This window comes from Panthera tigris, chromosome F2 (assembly GCF_018350195.1).
Source record: "Panthera tigris isolate Pti1 chromosome F2, P.tigris_Pti1_mat1.1, whole genome shotgun sequence".
Taxonomy (NCBI): domain Eukaryota; kingdom Metazoa; phylum Chordata; class Mammalia; order Carnivora; family Felidae; genus Panthera; species Panthera tigris.
The window spans coordinates 17,768,857-17,795,549 of NC_056676.1; the positions used below are offsets into that span (position 1 = coordinate 17,768,857).

Consider the following 26,693-nt stretch of genomic DNA (forward strand, 5'->3'; position numbering starts at 1 on the left):
GCAGGGGAGAAGGGCAGAGGGAGAGAGAGAGAGAGAGAGAGAGAGAGAGAGAGAGAGAGAATCTTAAGCAGGCTCCATGCTCAACACAGAGTCCAACAACCCTGGGATCATGACCTGAGCCGAAATCAAGAGTCAGATCCTCAACTGACTTAGCCACCCAGGCGCCTTAAGTGTCTGACTCTTGATTGTGGTTCAGGTTGTGATGTGTCATGGCTCAGGTCATGGCTGTGAAATTGAGCCCTGTACTGGGCTCCGTGCTGGACATGGAGCCTGCTTAACATTCATTCTGTCTCTCTCTCTGAATCTCTCTATCACCCCCCCACCCCAACACTCAAGTGCATGTGCACTCTCTCTCAAAACAATGTAAAAAATATTTCTCCAATATAATGCCATTCCTTCCCTTCTCCTTGATGCCACTGTTGTTGTACAAATTACATCTTTATACACTTAAGCCCGTTAACATGGTTTTATAATTATTTCCTTTCCTTTCTTGATCCTTTGTTTCTTTATCTTTTAAGTTAGAGAAGAATAGACTTGCAAATAAAAACATATTTGTAATCTCTTTTATCTTTATGTAATTACTGTTACTGGTGTTCTTTATTTCTTTGTGTTTATTCCAGTTGCTGTCAAGTGTTCCTCAATTCAATCTGAGGTCCTCCATTCAATATTATAGGACATGTCTGTTAGAGATGACTTCTCTGAGTTTTTATTTAATGGCTCAGTCATTTCTGTCAGCATTTTGAATGTGTCATCTCATTCATTGCCTTCTTGTCTTCAAGGTTTCTGATAAGCTCTTAATCTTATTGGAGTTCCCTTGTACATGATGAATTGTTATTTTCTTGCTGTTTTAAAGTCTCTCTCCTTGTCTTTCGGCATATTGACTATAATGTGTATACATATGGATTTCTGTGCTTTCCTGCTTAGAATCTGATGAGCTACTGGATGTGTTGATTAATATTTTTGATCAAATTTGGGAAATTTTCAGCCAGTGTTCAAACATTCTTTATGTCACTTTGTCTTTTTTCTTTCTGAGACTCCTATACTTGGTATTCTTGATGGTGTCCCACAGGGCCTCTGAGGTTTTGTTCATTTTTATTCAATCTTTTTCTTTCTGTTCCTCAGACTTCATCTCAAGTGACACGTCTTCAAGTTCAGTGAATGTTTCTTCTGCCTGCCTGCTAAAATCTTCTACTAAAATCTCTAGTGACTTTCCACCTCTATAATATCTATTTTTTTAATGTTTCTTTTCTTTTCTTTTCTTTCTTTTCTTTCTTTCTTTTCTTTCTTTCTTTCTTTCTTTCTTTCTTTCTTTCTTTCTTTCTTTCTTTCTTATTTATTTTTAATTTACATCCAAGTTAGTTAGCATATACTGCAATAATGATTTCAGGAGTAGATTACAGTGATTGATCCCCTATGTATTACACTCAGTGCTCATCCCAACAAGTTTCAGTGTTTATTTTTGAGAGAGAATGAGTAGAGGAAGGGCAGAGAGAGAGGGGGACAGAGGATTCAAAGCAGGCTCTGCACTGACAGCAGAGAGCCTGATGTGGGACTCGAACTCACAAACCATGAGATCATGACCTGAGCTGAAATTGGATGCTTAACCAACTGAGCAACCCTTTATTTGATTTTTTTTTTAAAATAATTTCTCTCTGTTGATATTCTTTATTTGGTGTAACATTGTTCTTACACTTTGTTTTAATTCTTGAGATATGATTTTCCTTCATTTTTTAAGATATTTGTAATTCATCAAGGTCTTTGTCCACTAAGTCCAACACATGGGATTTCTCAAGGACAGGTTCTACTGACTGATTTCTTTTTCCTATATATGGTCTATACTTCTCTGCTTTTTACTAGTCTCATATACATTTTTTTTGTGTGATTGAAAAGTGGACCTTTAAAAAGATACAATGTGGCAACTGTGGAGATCAGATTTTTTCCTTTCCCTAAGGCTTATTGTTGTTGCTATTTGTTGTTGTGACTCTTTTTCAAGTAATATTGTGAACCAGTTCTGTAAAGTTTATATTGTTATGTGTGACTACTGATTCCTCTCCTGTCTTACTAGCTTAATAGTTAGGTCATGACTGAACAGAGGTTTCCTTAAAGGGCTTAAATTTCCTTAAAGGACTTAAACCTGTAAGACTCTTCGTGGAGTGTTCTGTCTTCATGTTGGTGCATGTTCAGTACCCAAGCAGTTTATACCTCTGCCTTCACTTCCTCCTGGCACAGAACCTCACTGCCAGCCAGAGGTGAGAGATCAGAGTGTTCTCAGAGATTTTCTGGGCATCTTTGTAGTTCTGCATATGCACGAGGCTTTCTAGATTCACAGGAATATGTTAGTTTTTCAAGCCCCTATGGATATTTTACTCCCCAATTTTTCTCCCCCCCCCCCTTTTTTCTTTTTGGTCAGCCTTTTGCTTGTTCCAGTGGTTTTGCTGCCTCAGATAACTGTAATGTTGCTGCTGATTGTTTTCTACAAACACTTCATGATAAGGATGTTATATTGAATAAGGTTTGGGTATGTGTCAAATAAAGGCAGGCCTTAAGAATGGAGCTTTTCCAGGGAGCTGCCAGATAGGTCACAAGTGACATTTATGTATAGATTGGCTGTTTGGGGAGCTTCAAATCTGTTCTACACGTCCAGTGGTAGAGGGCTGTTGGTTTTTACAGCTGCCATCTGTGGCAGATTGTTGGATTTTAAGGCTTCAGTAGAGCTAGGCAGAAGTTGAATGGGAAAGGGCAGTTCACATGTCATAAATTCCTGTTCTTAATGAAAGTTTTTATTTTTTAATTTTTTAAGACTCTTCTTGGATTGTTGCAAGACTTTTGTTAATTTTCAGAATTATTAAAAAGTTGATTTTGACCATTGTTAGCAGTGTTTTCAGTACTTCAATGGAGTAGCAAATTTTCAGAGGTTCCTACTTTGCTATTGTGGAAGTCTTTCCCAGTTTTAGAACACTTTTATCTCAGTAAGATTCCTCACGTCCATTTACTGTTAGTCCTGATTCCTGTCCCCAGTGTAGTTGTTTCTTAAGTTGTCTTTTTTCTATTATATTTTTCTGAATGCTATATTGCAGAGTGTAAAATTGTTGTATAATAACGGTTAAATAATGAAATGACCTCTTTAATTTTTTGCAAGCCAGTTTCTCATGCACTTATTTATCCCCAAGCATTTTAGTCTAATTAGAAATGGAAGGAACCCATGCTTCTGTAAACTGTTTTGGTGTGCACCTAATTTGTCTTCTTTCCAATGTCGTATTTCTTTAAGACAGCTTAATTCATAGGTAAAAATGGTACAGCAAAGGGGCTTGTAAGTCTGCCATTCACATCCCCAAACCTGTGTTGACTGATTGATGATTTGTACTTAGAATTTTGATTGTCCTAAATTGGTATATATTTACTAAAACAATAAGTCATAATAATAATAGCAATTTCAGTTTACTGAGTAGTGTATGTTGTCATGTCATGTCATTATCTACATTATAGTTTATATCTATCAGTATTTGCAATTGAAGAAATTGAAACTCAGCTATATAAAATGACTTCCTGGAGCGCCTGGGTGGCTCAGTTGGTTAAGTGTCCGACTTTGGCTCAGGTCATGATCTCGCAGTTCATGAATTTGAACCCCATGTTGGGCTCTGTGTTGACAGCTCAGAGCCTGGAGCCTGCTTCAGATTCTGTGTCTCCCTGTCTCTCTGCCCCTCCCCCACTCACGCTCTGTCTCTCTCTCTCTCTCAAAAATAAATAAACATTAAAAAAAAATTATAACATGACTTCCCTAAGTCCTCAGTCAATAAGCAGTTTAGGTGGAGACTGAAGTAGCTTTGTTTGGCTTCAAAGCCTCAACTCTTTGCTGCAGTTTAGGAAACTAGTCACATTTACACTGTAATGATTTGTGATTACAGCAGAAATTGTAATTATTTTATAAATATATTTATTTTGTGAACCAAAATTTGCCACCTACAAAAGGACTATCTTTTTGTTGAGCAAGGTCTATTAAGGACCATGTTAAAGAACTTTAGAGTTGAAAAAGATCTTTGGAATTTCTTACGCTATGAAGGTTTCAGAGTGGCTACAAATCTATTGAAATACTGAATGTTTAAATTTTGTGTATATATGTTTCTGCAATAAATATGGATATCTTTTAATCAAATTCTCAAATTAACTATGATAGGACTCCCTTCCCAAAGATGATGAGATAAAACCGTTGGTAGGTATCCATGGCTACGCTGCAGGCCAAATTATCTCCTGTGACTTTGACAGTGTTATCCACTCCTCCAGTTCTGATATTGGCATTGTCCTCAATAACCACTTTGTCACGCTCATTTCTTATGTGACAATAAATTTAACTACATTGTCTGAATGGTACACCTTATGGTCTGAATGATTTTTTTAAGATTAAAAAAATTTTTTTGTTAATGTTCATTTTTAAGAGAGAGAGACTGAGCATGAGTGGGGAGGGAGGGAAAGAGAGAGTGAGAGAGAGAGCGAGAGAGAGAGAATCTGAAGCAGTCTCTAGGCTCTGAGCTGTCAGCACAGAGCCCAACGGGGGGCTCGGACTCCTGAAATGCGAGATCATGACCTGAGCCAAAGTCCGACACTTAACCGACTGAGCCACCAAGGCACCCCTGGTCTGGGTGATTTCTAAGTAGTAAGAGCTCTGGATCACCAGAGAAAGAGGGGGGAAAAAGAAGGAGAAGAACAGGAGTCTTCAACTGCTAGGGAATCACTGCTTCAACTTTATTCACTTCTCAAAACCATTTTTGGCAGTGTCCATCCCAGGTCCCATAAACATGGCAGGGTTTTAGAGAATCTCCTAGTCTTAAGCCATAAATACCATCGGTAAAATCTATAATGACTTCGTGAAAAAAGGAAAAAAGTGTCTAAGTTTATGTGTTTTTCTTATTTTTGTTTTTGGAATGCTGTTTATCTTTGTTCTTTGTGCTTCTTTTGTTGATAACTTTAAAAAATTGATTTCTTGAAACATGAAAGCAATGTCGTTCTTTAAGCAGAATTATTGAAAAATTGATGATAGAATTAAGGGAGGATGATAGAAATTGGATTAATGAAGGAAGGAAAAAAGTACAGAGATTATTAATGAAGGTGCTGGAGTCCGAGTAACATAAGGGAAATTCCTGAAATTCCTGCTCTCAATGAACAGGAATTTAAAGTAATTGGTACTTTAAATAGTAATTTAAAAAGTAATTTAAATACTTTTCCATGGAAAATATAAAGTTCACATTTAAAAATCACCAAATAGGGTTGCCTGGGTGGCTAAGTCGGTTAAGCATCCAACTTTGGCTCAGGTCATGATCTCACAGTTCATGGTTTGAGCCTCTCATTGGGCTCTGCACTGACAGCTCAGAGCCTTTAACCTGCTTTGGATTCTGTGTCTTCCTCTCTCTATCCCCATGAGTGGGGATAGGCTTGCAAAAACAGACAGATAAGGACCTCAGATTAGGAATTATTAGACAAAATGTAAAATAGTCATATTGGTCATGTTTATATCAGGGCATAATAAACTTATGAAGAATGACAAGTCAGAGTTTAAATGCAGCTATGTATTTTAGAAAAATTTTTAAATGATTGAGAATATTAACTTAATGGATGGACCTTAATAGCATATGTCACATATCTAAAGTGAGAATTAATGAACTAGAACAGTTTTCAAAATGTGGCTCCCAGAGTAGCAAAATCATAGGGCAAACTCTCAGGCCCTTACCCTCCCTGTGAATGAAAATTCTGTAGAGGGGTGACACCTTGTGTTTCAACAAGCTTTCCAGATGATTCTGTTGTACACTAAAAAAATTTTTTTAATGTTTATTTTTGAGAGAGAGCGAGTGAGCAGGGGAGATGCAGAGAAAGAGAGGGAGAGAGGATCCAAAGTGGGCTCCTCACGGACAGCAGAGAGCCCTATGTGGGGCTCAAACTCAAGAACCCATGAACTGTGTGTGACCTATATTGATATTGGACACTTAACTGACTAAGCCAGCCAGGCACCCCATGTTGTCCTCTAAAATTTGAAAACCTCTGAACTAGTAGATACGAAATCATTCAGAACAGGGAGAAAAAGACATGGAAAATATGAAAAAAAAAAAAAAAAGGATAAAAATTATGGAACTAAAAAGGACTAACTGTATGAAATTGGAATTCTAGAGAGAGTGGGACAAAAATATTTGAAGAGATGATATCTTAACATTTTCTAATTTTTTAACCTATACATTCTGGAATCCTAACACCTTGCAAACAGGCTAGATAAAAGACAATTGTAGTAAAACTTGAGAATATAAAATACAGAGGAACGTGAAATCAGCCAGAGAGAAAAGACCTTTCTTTCAAAGGAACTCTAGAAAGCTATTCAGAAGATAAAGATATTGTCAATGTGTTGAGACAGTTGTATACTCAGCAAAGTTATTTTTCATTAATGAAAATGAAATAAAAATATTTTAAGAGGAACCACTAAATTTACCATTAGCAGACCCTTAGTAAATGAAATTCTAAATGCAGAAGGAAGGAGGTTGCAGTGAGAAAGGTCTGAGTTTCATAAAGGAGTGGAAAGGAAGAAAGGTGGTAAATAAGTAGGTGGAATTAAATATTTATGTAAAATTATTTTGGATTTAAGGGTAAGTAAAATTAAGAATAATTAATAGGAATGGCATATAATATGGAAGGGGCTAAATAGGATTAATGTGTTTTAAAATCTTTGTATCATTTGGGAGGATAGTAAATATTTTGATTAGCTTTAGTCTTTGGTAAGTATGGATGTTATATTTTTAGGGTAAGCATGAAAAGTATTGTGATAAGGGATGCGTGGGTGGCTCAGTCAGTTACACATCCAACTTCAGCTCAGGTCATGATCTCACTGCTCATGGGTTCAAGCCCTGCATTGGGCTCTGTGCTGACCGCTTAGAACCTGGAGCCTGCTTCCGATTCTGTCTCTCTCTGCTCCTCCCCCGCTCGCGTGCTGTCTCTCTTTCAAGAATAAATAAACATTAAAAAAAAAATTAAAAAGTATTGAGATAAAAGGCACAACTTACTAATGTACTAAAGGGAAAAAATTAAAAAGGCAAAAAGAACAAAATGAGATATAGAAAGGTTTAAGGAGCAAGCCTGTTTAACCTGATTATAAGTCCAAATTAAGTGGAAAATTTTAATTTGATATTAGTAAATTTTTAAGTATCTATATCTGTTTCAATGAGAAAGCTTGTTATACTAGATGCGAAAGCAAAATCCAGGGGTTACCCGTGTTACATATATTTAAATATGATATGAAAGTAAAAGGGTACAAATACACTAGGAGAATATGAAATAAATTTTGTTTACTATATTAACATCAGATAAAATGGATTTTTTAGTCATAAAGCTTCAAGATCAAAATAATTCTTTTATAAAGAATAAAGGTTCATTTTAGCAGCATAAAGGCAACACAAAATTTTATGCACCTAAAAATAAGGTCTCAAAATATATAAAGCAAAATTTTAAAGAACTTCAGATTAAAGTAGACAAACAGAATCCTAGTGTGAGACTATATTATTTCTTTATATAAGTAATAGCTTGATAAGGCAGAAAATAAGCAGTAGGGTTATAGAAGAATAAAAAGATTAATAAAAGACAAGGTTTTACTGAAGTTGATCAAGAAAAAAATGAGGAGGCATAAATAAATACTGGGAATGAAAAATTGTCACTGTAGTTGGAGTTAAAATGATAGTAAGGGTATATTATGCGTAGTTTTATGCCAATGAATATGGAAATTTAAGTGAAGAAGAAAGATTCCTCTTAAAATTTAACTTAATAAAATAGACTCAAAAAGAAATAGAAAACTTGAATAATATAAAAACTTTTTTAGAAATTAGGTCATAAGGGGTGCCTGGGTGGCTCAGTCAGTTAAGCGTCCATCTTCGACTCGGGTCATGATCTCGCGGTTCGTGGGTTCGCACCCCGCGTTGGGCTCTGTGCTAACAGCTCAGAGCCTGGAGCCTGCTTCAGATTCTATGTCTCCCTCTCTCTGCTCCTCCCCTGCTCATGCTCTGTCTCTGTCTGTCTCTCTCAAAAATAAACATCAAAAAAAAATTTAAAAAAAAAAGAAATTAGGTCATAAGTTTCAAATCTTCCCTCAAACTTACACAAAATAATACAGAGTGCAGAAGAGGAGGGAGTACTCCACAGCTGTGATTATGAGAATGTCATAATCTTGATATGAAACCCAACAAGGTCATAATGACAATTGGAAATTTCCAGCTAATTTCAATCATAAAGATAGATACAGCCATCCTAAAACTGAACCTCATAATGTAAAAAGGGATATTGAATTCTAAATTGGAATTTTCTGGAAAATAGGATGAATAAATGTAGTAGTACACATCAACTAAGAGTGTGGACTGTGGAGGCAGAGTGTCTTGGTATGAATCCTGGTTTTTCTATTCAGCTGGAGGCATGTTGCTTAACTTCTATTCCCTGTTTATTAAGTGGGATAATAATGGTATCAACTCATAGGTTTATTCTGAGGATTGAATGAATTAAAATATGTAAAGTGTCTAAAAAAGTGTCTGACATATACTAAATGCTAATTGGTGTTAGATGTCAATATTGTAAAATCAGTATTATAATGTACTATATTGGTATAATAAAGAAGAAAGCTATATGACCATCTCAGTAGTTACAGAGAAAGAAGTAATAAACATCAATATCCACTAGCGATTGAAAACTTAACAGAATATGTTAGAGAAGAGCCTACTTAACCTGAGAACGTGTAAACATGAAAGACCTATATCATATACTTTACTTAATGGTGATACATGTAAAACATTCTTTTTGAAATTGGCAATATGACGAGTGTTCTTATGACCACATTTTTTAGGGCCCAATAATTGCAGCAAGATCAAAAATAAAAAAGGAAGAAAGATAGGTATGAGTGTTAGGAAGGAAGAGAGCAAACAAAATGTTATTTGCAAAAGAACATACACATAAAATGTTAGAATTAATAGTTTTAGCAGCATTGCTGAGTACAAAATCAGTATATATAAAAAGCAGTTGGAGGAAATGGCAGTTACCTTAAAAAGCTAAACATATGCTTACCATACAACACTTGGTATATACTTAAGAGGAATGAAAATATATATACACACCAAGACTCATATGTGAATGTTCATAACAGTATTGTTCATAATACTTTAAGTATAAACAATTCAAATGTCCATCAGCTGATAAATGGGTAAACAAAATGTGTTGTATCCGTATAAGTGAAATATTATTCAGCCATAGAAAGTTAGGAAATCCTAATGTATGCTACAACATACCTCAAAAATAGTGTTATTTTTTGACTACCACCCCCTTACCACTTCTCTCCTTGCTCCCATCCCAATCTGACTGTGTATCTCTAAACCCTCTCATCTTTGGGCCATGCGGAAATTGATAAAGGCCAAGAATTTGGGTCCTTGAGTGAATGGTAAAAGACAGGAAGAAAAAGGAGTGAAATAGATAATGAGTGAATCAATTCGCTATGTAATTTGTAGCTATTTTGTTTTGAGAGATTGGTTTTACTCAAATAAGCCCCTTCAGCCTTCTTCATTTGCACATACAGAGCCCCCACAAAGTAGAAGTTCTGTTAGGAATCATTTGCTCTGGATCTTCTCATCTGTCCTTTTATCCTCTCAGGATGCAGTGTGACAGTATACATAAACATACCTGTTTATCTTCATAAAAGATTATAAATAAATTGGATAAATTAGATACACAAAAGGAACTCTTATTTAAAGACATGATACTGTTTTTGGAGATAAGCCTTTCGTAGTCTCTTTTTCATAGTTATAATTTTATAATAAAACTAATATTTGAGTTTATCTTTTGTAATTCAGATTTTTAAAATGTATTATTTTCTTCAAAGTGGCTACATTCCTATGTTTAAGACAAATAGCACTTTATTGCTTGAGATTTCTGTAACCATAATATGTTTTAAGTTTTTCCTTTTTTGATTCATTGCAAATTTTTCAAAAATATAAATTTTATTGGAGACAGACTTTTTACTGTGATTTTATTGTTTTATTTTTGAGATGGCTAAGAAGTTGGTATACATTTATTAAGTACATTCTTATGATATTCAGAGAATTCTGTATTATTTCCCTGCATTCAGAAAAGTGCCTAAGTCATACATATACCACTTGATGACTTATCACACGGATTTTACCCCCATGTAACTGCCACATAGGTCAAGAAATAGATCTAATAAATGTAAAAGTTTCATTAATTGTGAAAACAGAGAGAGTGGAGAGAGCTTAGTAAGGGAACATTTACTTAAGGATTTCTCTTTGACCTACAGAGAAATATCTTCCCCTATTTTTAAATCTGCTTAAATGCTATGCTGTTTCAAAGGAGTGTTGTATTCTTGCTTTGTCATAAATGGATACAAATTGTTGTGTACTTGATGTAGGAATATGATTGGACAGAACGAACTGAAAATCACAAGTGATCGAGGAATAAATTCAGGATTAATTTTTGAAGATAAACCAAAGCCTTCAAAACAGTCACTTCAGTCTTACCAAGAAGCTTTGCAGCAACAGGTATTCATTTATTCATTCATGCATTTGTTCATTGATACATTTAATGTTGAACATCTTATATGTTAGCACAGTGGTCCCTTAGAACTCTTTGTGGCACAGGAGAAAACAATACCAGTCCTTTATAATTCAATATGATAAATTTTTGATGCAGATAGATTAGAATGCTTTTGGAAACATAGGATAAGAATAATTGCCTGGTGATTAAGAAGACTTCATGTGTTGTTGATATTTGAGCTGTATGTTATACAGTGAATAGATTTTAAATTCTTGGCATACTCAGGAAATAGAATTGATGTGGGAGAAGGATCTGAAATGTCAGATTGTGCTGGATTGTGAAGTTTAGCTAATAAGTTTTCAATTTCATCCTATTATGGATAGCCTAAAGGAGGAAATTTTAAGCCAGAGAGTAAAAGGAATAGTTTAAAAGTTTTAGGAGGATAGCTAGTTGTGATGTGTATGATTGAGAAAGAGATGTGGTGGAGAAACCTTAAAACTATTGAGGCAGTCCAGATAGGAGGTAATGAGGCTCTGAACCAGACAGGGAAGATAGAATATCCAGAAGACAACTCTGGGATTTATTGATAGTACTTAGATATAGGGAATGAGAAAGAAGAAATGGCTTGAAGATGATTCTGTATGTTGTAATCTACATGAATAATGAGGCTATGAATATGAATTAAGAGAAAAAGAGTAGAACACTTTTAGGGAGAAGGATAATGGGTTCTGTTGTAGTTTGTTATATTTGAAGAGAGCTTACTTAAAAGTAATTGTATCAAATGTTTGGGGTTTTTTGGGGAATATCCATATATCTCAGAGAGGATCCTGGAATTCTTGGTAGGTATATGCCCACCTTAGGTACTTTTCTATAAAGTTCTACTTGGATTTCTTCTAAAGCTCCTTTTTTTCAGTTTTTATATGGGCAACCTCCTTGAAAATGGATTTTTCTTAATTAGAGAATTACTTTAATTTTTGGATGGTAGGTTTCTACAAATAGAAGACTGAACACCACTGACAAAACTAGATTTCCTAATTCTAGAATTTTATTTCATGCATGTGATGACTTCCATGGCTTTGCTGGAATGGGTGCTTAAATTTTCTATGTATGTGGTTATGTTTTTAAAACTAACTTCCCAAAATGTAGATACTTGTTCATTGCCTATCGAAATGTCTCTAGAGACCCAATCCTATGCTTATACTTGATGATGAGAAGCCTATTTTGTTTGCTTTCATAAAGTTGTACTTAAAGTAGCCCAGAATTCTCCAACCTCTTTGAATTCTGAGAATGGAGTTTGCCCAGGGTAGAAAAGTCTGGTGAGGTGTGGGGACTAGTTGGTGGCTGGCCAGGTCCCATGAAAAGATAAATGGAAAAGGAAAGTAGGGAGATCCTGTTGGTCCTCAAGCATCTGGTGATGTTAGGGAGGGAGTGGCTCAGGTAGAAGTTGGGGGTGGGAAGGAGGAATTGGTTCAGTCTCAACTGGCATCAGTGGCTGGAAAGTACTCATGGCATGATATGAGGGACCAGCCGCTATTCATTCTAGCCAAGGAAGTGTTTTTAAATTGAGTATTCCATTGATTTATGATTTTAAATTTTATAGTGAAATAGACTGTAAAATTTTTTTTCCCAAGGTTTTTTCTCTAATAAGAAAAATAAAAACTGATATTAAAACTAAACTTTTTATATCAGAGTGCTTGTCAGCACTTATAAATATCCCTTCATATTATCAAGATTCGGGAAAGAGAAGAAAGAAGAAAGAGAGAACGTGAAGAAAAAGAAGAATATGAAGCTAAATTAGAAGCTGAAATGAGAAGTTACAACCCCTGGGGGAAAGGTGGAGGTGGTGCTCCTCTAAGAGATGCAAAAGGCAATCTGATAAGTATGTTGCTTTCATTGATCTGTTGTTTCTAAAAGAAACTGAACTGTTTTTAAATTTTTAAAAGAATGGGGAGTAGAAATGGGAATCAAAGCCTCAAAGGCAAGGTCTCTTTTTTTTGTTGCTTAATACAAAAGAAGTATTTTGCAATAAATGTAATAGCAGTTTGGAGGGTCTTTTTTCTTTAGAGTACTATTTAACTTTGTTACACATTTTTCATCCTCTAGTGCTAACTCAGTTGCAGAGAAAAGCTCATGTTAATTGGTAAGTTTTAACCCAACCTAGTAATTAGATTTAAAAAAAAATCCTAGTAAGAAAAACCCCTTATTAAAAAATTTTTAAACTAGTAAAACATATTTAAAATAGGTGATCTGAAATAGTTGTGGGATGTGGTGTTTCATATATAGCCATATACCTGCATAGTGCAAGGACTCTGTTGGTAAATAAAGACCTGATTTCAGAAACTTTCTGGCAGGTTGTAAAATCATGTCGATGTGTCTTTCAATTATGTACCCTCAAAAATGTTTGATCTAGAAACCACACAAGGCACTTAGCAAAAGAGGCCTTATACAACTTGTTATATATATTAGGATGGTCTCTATTAACTTTTAGATATGAATAAAAGTAGACAAAGATGGATTTTTTGAAAATTGTTTCATTAGAAATTAGAAATGAATAATAGAAACCCATTAAATGGTAAAAATATAGATTTCATGTTGTTCTTTAGGCACTATACATCAATTTTAGTGATAGTTGAGGGATGTAGTCAGAATACTTTTTGGATATGAGTTATTAAGAGTTCTTAAATATTATGATTTGCTTCTTTGTTAAAGATGGCTTTTAAAAAAAGTATTTGAGGTCCACTTAAATTACTAAGATAACTCTTTTCTCATAGTTTTGAAGACTGGAACTCTTAACTCTTTTTTATAGATGAGATAATTTTAGGTGATATATAGATAAACATTTCTTATTTTAAAAGTTAAATGTTTATTTGAATATATATTGGAAAAACACTGGTTTTTCATTTAAGGATAGTGCTATAACATTTCCTTTTAAAGTACAGATATTAGTCCAGGCATTTAACAAAAAGTGCTATAAGAAACAACCCCTATTTCTCAGAGGCTTGAGGTTTAAGGTTTAATAAATAAAAGTTTACTTCTCAGTTACGTCACATTCTTCTTCTTTTTTTTATTTTTGAGAGAGAGAGAGAGAGCGAGAGAGAGAGAGCGCGCAAGTGCATGCATGAGCAGGGGAGGGGCAGAGAGAGGGAGAGAGAGAATCCCAAGCAGGCTCTGCGTGGTAAGTGCAGAGCCCGATGCAGGGCTTGAACCCATAACAGTGAGATCATGACTGAGCTGAAATTGAGTCCGACACTTAACTGACCCAGCCACCCAGATGCCCCAGTTATGTCACATTCTGATGCTGTTTCGGTGGTTTCTATTATATTTGAAATATGTAGTAAAGATCTGTGTTTTGCCATGTGATGATGACCAAGACCATGTATCCCCTGTACTTTGTTTCCTAATTTTAATTTGGTTGCTGGCTTTTCTAGTTACTCCTGTTTTATCTTTGATCTTTTATTACAAAGAAAGAAATTTAATGTTCGTCCTTGTCTTAGCTCTCTAGGGAAGATCTTTGATCTCTTTATAAGGGGAATTGTTATTAATAAATATTAAAATCTATTACCCGTACAAGTGGAATAATAGCAACCCTTTTTAAGTAAATATCTCTCATTTTTATTATTTGTATGACACTTAAAATCTGTTTCCTTTCTAAGTTCTTTATTCATTAAAGTTCTTTTTTCAAGTTCCTATAAAAAAAACCACACTGTTCTAATGTCTTTCAGTGGATGAATGAATAAACAAAATGTGGTACATTTATACAGTGGGATGCTACTCAGGAATTAAAAGAATGAACTATTGATGCACATAATAACTTGGAAGAGTCTTCAAAGAAATTATGCTAAGTGAAAATAGCCCCTTTTTAATGGTGACATACATGTATATTCTGAAAATGACAAAATGGTTGGGGATAGGGAGTAACTCTAAAGAGATACCATGTTGGAGTATTTTGGGGTGATGAAACAGTTCTGTATCCCAATTATGATGATGTTACATGAGTATCACATGTTAAATTTTTTTTTAATTTTATTTTTTATTTTTTAAAATTTACATCTAAATTAGTTAGCGTATAGTGCAACAATGATTTCAGGAGTAGATTTCTTAGTGCCCCTTACCCATTTATCCTATCCCCCCTCCCATAACCCCTCCCGTAACCCTCAGTTTGTTCTCCATATTTATGAGTCTCTTCTGTTTTGTCCCCCTCCTTGTTTTTATATTATTTTTGTTTCCTTTCCCTTATGTTAATCTGTTTTGTCTCTTAAAGTTCTCATATGAGTGAAGTCATATGATTTTTGTCTTTCTCTAATTTCACTTAGCATAATACCCTCCAGTTGCATCCATGTAGTTGCAAATGGCAAGATTTCATTCTTTTTGATTGCTGAGTAATACTCCGTTGTATGTATATACCACATCTTCTTTATCCATTCATCCATCGATGGACATTTGGGCTCTCTCCATACTTTGGCTATTGTTGATAGTGCTGCTATAAACATGGGGGTGCATGTGTCCTTTCGAAACAGCATACTTGTATCCCTTGGATAAATGCCTAGTAGTGCAATTGCTGGGTCGTAGGGTAGTTCTATTTTTAGTTTTTTGAGGAACCTCCATACTGTTTTCCAGAGTGGCTGCACCAGCTTGCATTCCCACACATGTTAAATTCTTTAAAAACTACACTAAAAAAAAAAAAAACCAATTAAAAAAAAACACTTAACCAGTTTGAAAGATAGTGAAAGTATCTCCTACTTCTAACTGATTAGTAGTGAGAGTAAATGTTTCTTTACATATATTTAAGTATTTGTGTTTATGTATTGTATTTGAGCCAGTTAGATTTATGTTTGTTTTTATGTTGATTATTAAGACACAATTCGCATAAGACAAAATACACCCTTTTTAAAAAATTTTTTTTAACATTTATTTAGTTTTGAGAGACAGAGAAAGAGCATGAGTGGGGGAGGGGCAAAGAGAGAGACACACAGAATCCGAAGCAAGCTCCAGGCTCTTAGCTGACAGCACAGAGCCCGATCCAGGGCTCAAACTCAGGAACCATGAGATCATGACCTGAGCTGAAGTCGGATGCTTAACCTACTGAGCCACCCAGGTGCCCCAATATACCCTTTAAAAAAAAAAGTTTTATTTATTTGTTTTTGAGAGAGAGTAAGAGCGTATGGGCCCTTGTGAGCGGGGGAGGGGTAGAGAGGAGAGAATCCTAAGCAGACTCCGTGCTGTCAGTATAGATCCCGATACAGGGCTCAATCTCATGAACTGTGAGATCATGATGTGAGCCAAAATCAAATTGGATGCTTAACTGACCGAGCCACCCAGTGTCCCCCAAATTTATCCTTTATTATTCAGTGAGTTTTGACAACTGATTCCAGTAGCCACTGCCACAGTCAAGATATAGAACATTTCCAGTATCCAGCCCCATACTTTTGCCAACCTCTGATCTGCATTCTGACACAATAGTATTGACTTTTGTGTCTTTTTTTCCCTTCATGTTTTTGAGATTTATTCTTGTTGTTGTATATGGCTGTAGTTTACTTTTTATTACTGAATGGTATTGCACTATGTGGAAGTACCACAATTGTTTATCCTTTTACCTGTTGATGGATATTTGAGTTGTTTACAATTTAAGGCTATTATAAATAAAACTGTTATAAACATTCACCTGCAAGTCTTTATGTGAACATAAATTTTCATTTTTCGTGGTTAAATGCACAGAAATGGAATTGCTAGGATGAATAGTAAGTATATATTTAATTTCATAAGAGACAACCAGACCATTTTCCAAAGTGGTTGTTCTATTTTGAAGCACTAGGTTTCTCGTTGCTTTGCATCCTCATCAGCCCATGTAATTGTTCTTCTTTAAAATTTTGGCCTTTCTAGTAAGTAGGTAGGATAAGTCATTGTGTTTATTTTTTAAACTTTTTATTTTGAAATAACTCAAGACTTAGAGAAGAGTTGTGAAGATATAGAGGGTGCCCTTTACCTAGTTTCCCTTAATGTTAACATCTTACATGATCTTGGTATATATAGAGGGTGCCCTTTACCTAGTTTCCCTTGATGTTAACATCTTACATGATCTTGGTATAGTGACCAAAACTAGAAATTAAAATGGGTTCGATGCTATTAAATAAATTATTAACTTTATTTGGATTTTCCCCTACCTTATTCTGTTCCAGCCTCTAGTCCAGGATCCCATATTGTATGTAGTTGTCATGTCTCTTTAGTCTCCTTCAAGCTGGTAGTTCTTCTGTCTTTCTGTGTCTTAATTGTTTTTATATATATAATAGCTTTGTTGAGATCTCATTTTCCATGACACAGAATTTATCCCTTTGAAGTACACAATTCAGTAGTTTTTACTGTATTCACAGAACTGTGCTGCAGCTTTATAACATTTTGTATTGCCTCAATACTCTTGTTGAAAATCAGTTGACTATAAGGTTATTTATGGACTCTTAAGTTCTGTTCTGTTGATCTAGATATCTATCCTTATGCCCATATTACGCTCTCTTGATTACTGTAGCTTTGTGTAGTAGGTTTTGAAAGTGAGAAGTGTGACTCTTCCAACTTTGTTTTTCTTTTTCAAGATTGTTTTGTCAACTTGACTTCCCTTCCATTTTCAGATAAATTTTACTCTTGTTTGTCAATCTGAATAAAAAAAAATTGTGGTAAAATTTTCATTGGGATTACCTTGACTTTATAGATTAATTTGGGGTGGCCAGCATCTATATTGTCTTTTGATACATGGATTTGGAATATTTATCCACTTACTAGTCTTAGTTAACTTCTTTTAGCAATATTTTGCAGCTTTCAGATCTTGTAACATATTTTGTAAATTGTATCCGTAAATATTTCATATGTTTTAATGCTGTTTTAAATGATAACATTAAAAAATTTCAATATCCATTTGTTCATTGCTAGTGTATAGAAAGACCGTTGATTTTTGTATGTTCTTGCTTAACTCATCGGTTTTATTAGGGGTTTTTTTGTACGTTCTTTGAGATTTTTTAATATGGACAGTTATCTGCAAATAGTTTTACTTCTTCCTTTCCAGTATGAATACTTTTCAGTTATTTTGGTTGATTTACAGTAGATAGGAACTCCAGTACAATATTTAGAAATCTTGAGAACCAACATCCTTGTCTTGTTCTCGATTTCATTTGGAAAGCACTCAGTCTTGGCTGTAGGTTTTCTGTAGATTTTTTTTTTTAAACCAGGTTTAGAACATTCTCTTCTTTCTCAGAGTTTTCATCATGAATATATGTTGAAGTTTATCAGGTGCTTTTCTACATCTTTTGAAATGATAATTTCATCTTTCTTATTACTCTGTTGATATATGGTGAATTACATTGGTTTTTTAAAAAAATTCTAATCATGTATTGCTGGTTTCTTTTTATTTGTTGTTAATGTTTTATTTTTTATTTTTGAGAGGGTCAGGGGCAGAGAGAGGGAGACACAGAATCTGAAGCAGGCTCCAGGCTGCAAACTTTCAGCACAGAGCCTGTTGTGGGGCTTGAACTTGCAAACTGTAAGATCATGACCAGAGCCGTAATCAGATGCTTAACCGACTGAGCCACCCAGATGCCCCTACATTGACTGATTTTTGTTTTAAATGGTGAGCCGCTCTTTCTCCTGGTATAAACCCTATTTAATGTTATTTTAATTTTTTTTACATGTTGTACAATTTGATTTGCTAGTTAAGGATCTTTGCATTTAGGCACATAAGGGATATTTGTCTGTTTCTCTTATAATTTTGTCTGGTTTTGGTATCAGGATGATGCTGGCCTCACAAATATGAATTGGGAAAAGTTTCCTCTTCTGTTTGTAGAATTCACCAGTGAAGCCATCTGGGCTGGGAATTTTCTTGTTGGGAATCTTTAAACTATGAATTAAAATTTTTTAAAATAAATTATTTAGTTTTTTAAAGTTTATATATTTGTTTTTGAGAGAGAGAGAAAACATGAGTGGGAGAGGGGCAGAGACAGAGAGAGATTCCCAAGCAGGCTCCACACCATCAGTGCAGAGCCAAATGCGGGGCTCAAACCCAAGAACTGTGAGATTATGCCCTTAGCTGAAATCAGGCACTTAACTGATTGAACCACCCAGGCACCCTGAATTCAACTTATTTAATAAAGACATTTAGTTTATTTATTTCTTCTTGTGTGAACTTATGTGGTTTGAATCATTAAAGGAATTTATCCATTTCATCTTTTTAGTTTATTGGCATAACATTTTTCACAGTATTTTATTATTCTGTGTCTGTAGGATCTACAGTGATAGTTCCTCTTTTATTCCTGATATTTGTAATTTATTTATTCTTATTTTACTTAATGAGTTTGCCTGGAGGTTTATCCATTTTATTGATCTTTTCATAGAACCAGCTTTGGTTTCATTGATTTTTCTGTTTTTCCCTTCGTGTTTCATTGATACCTGCTCTCATCTTTACTATTTTCTTTAGTTTACTTTGTACTTAATTTTCTTTGTCCTATTTTCTTAATGTGGAAGCTTAGATTATGATTTGATTTCTTTTTTAATATATGCACTTAAAAATGCTATTAATTTCCTTTTGAGTACTGCTTTAAATGTATCTCACAAATTTTGATACGTGGTTTTTTCATTTTCATTCAATTCCGTTTTCTAATTGTAATTTTTCTTTGATCCATTGATTATTTAGACATTAATTTTAAAAATTTCCAAATACTTGGGTATTTTCTGAGTAACTTTCAGTCACTTTTAGGGTATATTCTCTTTTGTTTAGAGAATATACTTTTTTGTTATTTCAATATTTTTAGGTTTGTGAGATTTATTTTATGGACCACGAGTTAGATTTTTATTTGTCTTAGAGACTGTGATCTTTATAAGTAAATATGTATATTTTAATTTGGAAGTATATGTTAATAGTTGAATCAGGGTTGAAAATTTTCTTTAGCCCTCTGAATTGATTTATTAAAGAAGAGTTTGTGTATCAGTCATGATTGCTGAATAATCTTGGGTCTGTAGAAATATTTTCAGCCAGGGGCACCTGGGTGGCTCAGTCGGTTAAGCATCCGACTTCAGCTCAGGTCATGATCTCACGGTCCATGAGTTCGAGCCCCGCGTCGGGCTCTGTGCTGACAGCTCAGAGCCTGGAGCCTGTTTCAGATTCTGTGTGTGTGTCTCTCTCTGCCCCTCCCCTGTTCATGCTCTGTCTCTCTCTGTCTCAAAAATAAGTAAATGTTAAAAAAAAAAAAAATTAAAAAGAAATATTTTCAGCCATTTTCTTTAAAGTGTTTTGGTATTTTCCACCAAAGAACGACTAACTTAACAAAATTAATTTTAATTTCAAAGTATATGTTTAGGTTTATAAAAAAAAGCATAAAATAAAACAAGGAATGAAAAAATTTAAGTACTGTATGTATTGTTTATTTACCTGTAGTAGCTATCATAAAATTTAACCCTGGTCTAATAAATTTTTCAGATAGTAGAATTATTTTCCCAATCATGAATCTGTAATATTTTATTTTGTTCTGTTCTTTGTAGAATTATTCTGTAATGCTAGCAATTTTATATTAAATACTATGATGGTGTACATTTGAAATAAAGGCCATTTTTTGGGACATCTTTGCGGTTGGCAAATTATACTCTTCACCGAAGTGCCTTGTATAATTTTAATTTTTAGCTCATTTCAAACCTTTGTTTTACACCTCACAGAAAGATAGACAAGGAGTGACTATTTGATTGATAGTTTTTTCTAATAAATAGCAATATGGACTTGTCTTGATTGCTGAATCTGATAGTCTTAAATAATTATGCACTCTGCTGACATCAGTTTTCTTTTTTTATAAATACATTGACTTATCTAATTGAGAGTACTGTGTATAGTCACAACAGTAAAGAAAAACATGCTATTGATTTTTGAGTTTATTATAGTTTTTGTTTATATGACATTTATCTCTTAATTTATGGCTTGTGGATGAGATTGCATTCCCTAAGCACTCATTAGTTTGGTAACAAGGCCCTGGGTATCATTTTCAAAGGAGTGAGCTTGATATCCATACTCTAGTAACAGAAAATGGAAGAGTACCGTACGCATTGTTATTCATAGTGACTTCTCATTTATATAGTCTGATCTTATGCTGTTTTAGCGAATTGGATGATGAGATATTAATTTCCCATTTAAGTTCTTTTGTTTAATTTGGTGACTTTTTAGGGATCACAGCTGTTAATTCATTACTTCAACTTCCTCATCATCTTTCTATTTTCATTTACCTTCCATATCCAGATAAATCCCATGATTTGATGATGGTGGCGGGAGCACCCAGCTAATTTTTGCCTTACCAATTCTTGGTACTTGGCAGTTTCTTTGCAGTCAGTTTCTCTGATTACAGTTAGTCCCTTCTTTCTTGCATTTTCCATTTTTTTTACTCATTTCTTCCCTTTAACATCTAAATATACTTAGGTTACTTGTATTCTTCAACACAAATAAACAAAAACTCTGCCTTGACCTTACACTTATAATATATAAAACACATTCAAAAAGTAGTCTGTGGTTGTTGCTGCCACGTCTTACTAACTTCTTACTGTTTCATATTCCATAAAATGAATTCTAGCTCCTACTGCTTTATTGATGTGACATTTTCAAAAGTAACTGATGTCCTGATTTCTGATTTAGTGGATTTTAGTCTGTCCTTACTTTCTTTGAACTGGATTGACAGTTCCTTCCTTTAAGTTCTGTGCATTCTCTCTGATGCTGTCTTCCCTTCAGCTGACATTTATTGGGATGTGTATTATGAACCAGGTTAAACTCTTCTAGGTTTGTGAACATTATCTTTGTTCTAGGGCTATCTTCAGACATTGTGTGTTCCTTGAGTTAGATATACTCTTAACCTCCATCTATTTTCTCTCCCTAGCTGTCATTATTACTGGTAATGCTTCTATTACTACCAGGACTGTCTTTACTATCATCTACAGAACAGAATAGAGAACCATCAGCTTGTGTTTTAGAATATTCCGGAATAGGCATGTAATCTCCATTTTCCTCTCATTGCTTTATTAAATGTGTTTTGTGATCTAGTCGAGCTGGACTGCTTTAATATTGCCAGAACACTTTTCCTGTTTTTCCCCCTTGGAGCTGTTTCTCACATTTTTCTGTTTATTATCCTTTCTGATACATCTTCATCTCTGAAGCTCCTATCCAGTTTCCAAGTCCAGACTGTCCAAATATGAACTTCCTGATTCTGAGCTCTGTTCTCTCTGGTAACATTTCCTGTTATTGGCCGTGTTGTATCTGATACTGTGATTCATGTTCAAAATACATTCTTGAACATAATAGGCTTTCTGATAAATACGTCTTATGTCCAGGTTTAAATTCTCTTTCACTGCTACCTTACAATCCCAGTTGTTTTGTAGAGAAATATTTTTTATTTTATTAAAGCTTTAGAGTTCTGTAGTCATTCAGGTCTGTTTTTAAGATTGATTTGTTGTTTGACCTGGTCCTGTGTGGTTAGATTTTTGTGATGTGTATGTGGTATCTACTGTTGTGTAACAAAAATTACCCAACATGTAATGTTTTAATATAACAAACACTCATGTTCTTGTGGTTCTGTGAGTCAGTAATTGGTGAATGGGTTAGCTGGGTGGTTCTGTCTCAGGGTCTTGCATGAGGTTACAGTCCAAAATTTCAGCCAGGTCTGTAGTCATATGAAGGCTTGACTGGGACTGGAGAATTCATTTCAATATGGCTCCCTCTGTTCCTTGTCATGTAGGCCTTTCCATAGGACTACATCATTGTCTTTATGATACAGTAGCTGACTATCTTTGAAGTAATAGATTAAGCAAGGTGGAAACCATAATGTCTTTTATGAAGTAGCCTTGGAAGTCATATGCCATCATCCTACAATGTTCTGTTCTTAAGAAGTGAGTTTGTAACTCTGGCTTATGTTCAAAGGGAGGGTAATTGAGCTCCATCTTTTAAGAGAGGATTGTCAAAAAGTTATGAATATATTTTAAAACTCCACACTACATGATTATATTTTTTCATTAGGAATGCTAATGAAGTTGGCTAAATTTCACTATGACTTGTTTTGAATTGTTGGTGTTTGTTCTGTATTTACAGAGATTCCAAGTTCTGAAGTAACATACATATGAATATGGTTTTTATGGCCTGTCAAAGATTTTTATATTCTTAACGTCTTGACTGATTTTCATAAGGTTATTTTTTGAAAATCTTCTTACAAGTTTTAATAATTTTGTTTCTGTTTTCAGGGCACCAAGATACCATTGAATTATTCCAACCTATCCTACTGTTTTCTCTGATTCTCTACTCTAAGAAAATGTATTAAGCATACTAATTATAGAAATGTATTTGTTGAATTTATTTTTCCCTCTTAGCTGATTTGAATAGGATGCACAGACAAAATATAGATGCCTACCATAATCCAGATGCAAGAACATTTGAAGATAAAAGGGCTGTTGTATCTCTAGACCAAAATTTAGCCACCTCAAATGCTGAGAACTTAGAAGATTCTGCAAATAAAAACTCAGGTTTTTAATTACATTCTATTTTTGTTTGTTTTACATTTTTAAAGCTGTTCAGTAATATTTCTCTTCTGTTGTCTGACAAAGTTCATATTGTGATTTTGAGAATTTGGGTACTCAGAGTCAGGAAGCATAACACATTCATGTTATTTATAATACCTTTTCTCAAGTATTAAGTAGTTTGACAAAAGTGAATAGGGAAAAAAAGTTTGCTTCGTAATACTATGTATTTCTTCTGAGCTTTATAACTTATATATACTTGAGCTGCTACTAAAATTTTTATTTTGCTGGTGGGAGGACATTTCTTAAAATCATATAGTCTACACATACACAAATAGTCTCTTTTGCTTCTTATATCTGTAACTATTTGATTAGTGAAAGTGCATCAGATGTGATATGATACATTGTACAAAGTAACTGTTTTTGTTATATTTATTATTTATTTATTTATTTATTTATTTATTAAAAAAAAATTTTTTTTTTCAACGTTTTTTATTTATTTTTGGGACAGAGAGAGACAGAGCATGAACGGGGGAGGGGGAGAGAGAGAGGGAGACACAGAATCGGAAACAGGCTCCAGGCTCCGAGCCATCAGCCCAGAGCCTGACGCGGGGCTCGAACTCACGGACCGCGAGATCGTGACCTGGCTGAAGTCGGACGCTTAACCGACTGCGCCACCCAGGCGCCCCTGTTTTTGTTATATTTAATTTTAATTTTGTTTAATTTTTTTGCTTATTTTGTAGTCATTTACCTTCCCTTGTAAAACCACAAAGTACAAAGAAATTAGGTTTAATGTTTTAAAAGTTTGATATCTGATCATGTCTCCATTTTTTAAGCAAATATGTTTTTTTAAACTATTTATTTATTTTGAAAGAGAGTGCGTATGCACGTGCACATGGGGTAGGGGTAGAGAGAGAGGAGAGAATCTCAAGCAGGCTCTGTGCTATCTGCACAGATCCCAATATGGAGGTCAAACTCAAGAACTGTGATATCATGACCTGAGCTGAAATCGAGAGTTGGACGCTTAACTGACTGAGCCATCCCAGGCACCCCTTAAGCAAATATCTTTGGTTTGCTATTAAACAACATTCTTTAATGAAAGGTTCTATAAATAGAAAATTATTCAGTATCTTTATGACTTGGCAGGAAAAGTCGTCAGCATCTTTTTTTATCAAGTATATATGAAAATGTGTTAAGTATTTAAAATTCAAGGGAATTTTAAAAATATTTTGCACTATATGTTGCACTATACTTTAATGCCTATAAAAGTAACCATTTACTACAAATTCTGCTTTTGTACTTCCACAAAAGTTTTGATTTTAGACTAGAAAAGAACTTCACAATAGAAAGTCTTTCTGAAATATCCCTGACTGATCATATAGGCTTCAAAAATTAAAAAAAAATTTTAACTCATATGGAGGCACCTGGGTGGCTTAGCCAGTTGAGCATCTGACTTTGGCTCAGGTCACGATCTCATGGTTAGTGAGTTCAAGCCCTGCATTGGACTCTATGCTGACAGCTCAGAGCCTGGAGCCTGCTTTGGATTCTGTGTTTTCCTCTTTATCTGTCCCTCCCCTGCTCATGCTCTCTCTCTTTCTCTCTCAAAAAATAAATAAACATTAAAAAAAAATTTTTTTAACCCATATGATTATCTGGCCACATAGGCAGATTACGTAAGGAGCTATGATTAGAATCACTAACCTTTCATCTTTCAAGTCTTTGATGGTAGTGCTAATCTAATCTCTGTGGCCTTTTGGAACACTTTAGGAGATACACTATATGTTGTTTCCATGTACAACCTGTTCCACTGTTGGATGTCTAATTATTAGAAAGTGCTTTCTTACTTTGATGCACAAGTAGATTTTTACCTAGTGGATTCAGTCTTCCATTTTGGGAGCACTAAAATAGAAATTTTTGATTTTGATGAAATTAATTTGGCTCTCATTCTGTGTCTGTAATAACCCAGTGTGCAGTAAAAACACCTTTCATTATTGAAGATATTTTGACTTCTTTTTGATACATCATTAGTTTTCTCTTCATGTGTTTCTTCTAGTAGTCTGTATTGAGATCTCAGTGCCAAATATTCTTTCTACACTTTTCTTCCACACCTGGTATTGTTGGTAATTCTGTCTCCACCCAAACCTTTTTCTATCGTAGTAATAACAGTTTGGGCATCTAGCTCTGCTTATCAAGCAGAAACACTGGAAAAATCAGCAGTTCTATGGCCCCTTCGCAATAAAACACACAAGCTTGATGATTGAATATGGACAGCAGAATTTACTGTCTTTCGCCTTTCAGTACACTGTCAGGGTTTTGGTGCTGACATTTTGGCCAGGATGCTTTAGTTTAAGAAATCACACAACATCATAAAATGTTAAAATTCCCCCTTTTTTGCAAATTGAAATTAAGAATTAACCTAAAATAAACTTTATGAATACAAGAAAGTATCCAGTCACCTAATTTGTTGCTTTGCTAGCATATATGTGTGAGTGTATGTTTATATAGGCACATGTGTATGTACACACATATATGGCATTTAATATTTTAAAGGTCTTAGGGAACTTGAATGTATCTGAAAATTGAATGTTATAATGTGTGCTTAAAATTCATTATCCTCTCATGTTTTTGAGGCCCTTCCCAAAGTTCATTGTTTTTCTTTTACTTTATGGTTCTAGAATGAAGAACCATATTTATGAAGTCTATACTAATTTGGCTTCAACTTAATTTTTAGTTTATTATGATGCCTAGATACATTTCCATTTTCTTTATATAGAGCACGTTTCCTTATGATTTTATTTTTATACTTTATTTTCTTGAAAAACCTTATTTTTAAAAATTTGTTTTGCTAATCCTCCTTTTCACCATAAAATTTTATTTTTATTTTTAAATGTTTATTTTTGAAAGAGAGGGAGAGAGAGCATGAGCAGGGCGGGGCAGAGAGAAAGGGAGACAGAGGATCTGAACTGGGCTCTGCACTGATAGCAGAAAGCCTGATGTGGGTCTCGAACTCATGAACCGTGAGATCATGACCCAAGCCTAAGCTGACACTTGACTGAGCCACCTGGGTACGCTTTACCATACATAACATTTTAATATTTAAGTATTGATTTGACTTTCTGCTGATCTATTCAATGAAACATTAATAAAATTAAATACAGAGGCAAAATAGACCTAAATGGCAGCTAAAATGCAAAGCATGAGTGAGAGAAATACATGATTTATATTGATGGTATAAAGAATGAATCAGTAACTAAAAAAATAATATAAAAAGTTATGTGAGACCTAAATTTATTTTTTCCTGCATTTAAAGATAGTCTCCTGGGGTATAATTATTTTTCAAGTTGCCTTTATCCTTCCCCAGGATGTATAATACTATTTATAGGAACATATAGCATATTTTTATTGTTCATGTTTATATCCCCCCCCTTTTTTTTTTGAGAGAGGGAGAGAGCACATGAGTGGGGGAAAGAGACAGAGGGAGAGAGAGAGATAGGATCTTAAGCGGGCTCCATGCTCAGTGCAGAGCCCAGTACAAGACTTGATCCCACGACCCTGGGATCATGACCTGAGCCGAAATCAAGAGTTGGATGCTCAACTGATTGAGCCACCCAGGTGCCCCTATATCCCAT

The 26,693-nt window shown here is 34.5% G+C and overlaps 1 protein-coding gene across 11 annotated transcripts in view; it reads left to right on the plus strand.

Annotated features, from left to right (window-relative positions):
- The window catches only part of CSPP1 (centrosome and spindle pole associated protein 1), a 155,066-nt gene that overhangs the window by 92,742 nt on the left and 35,631 nt on the right, over positions 1 to 26,693 (plus strand). For 8 of the 11 annotated variants that reach the window (XR_444829.3, XM_042972850.1, XM_042972848.1 and 5 more), the window contains 3 exons: positions 10,427 to 10,556; positions 12,283 to 12,430; positions 22,918 to 23,070. Coding sequence is in view for 10 of the 11 variants with exons in the window: in XM_042972850.1 (XP_042828784.1) it covers positions 10,427 to 10,556; positions 12,283 to 12,430; positions 22,918 to 23,070 (431 nt within the window). In the remaining variant the exon portion in view is untranslated. The remainder of the gene's footprint in view (positions 1 to 10,426; positions 10,557 to 12,282; positions 12,431 to 22,917; positions 23,071 to 26,693) is intronic. The other 3 variants (XM_007080678.3, XM_042972849.1, XM_042972852.1) reach the window with 1 other exon arrangement.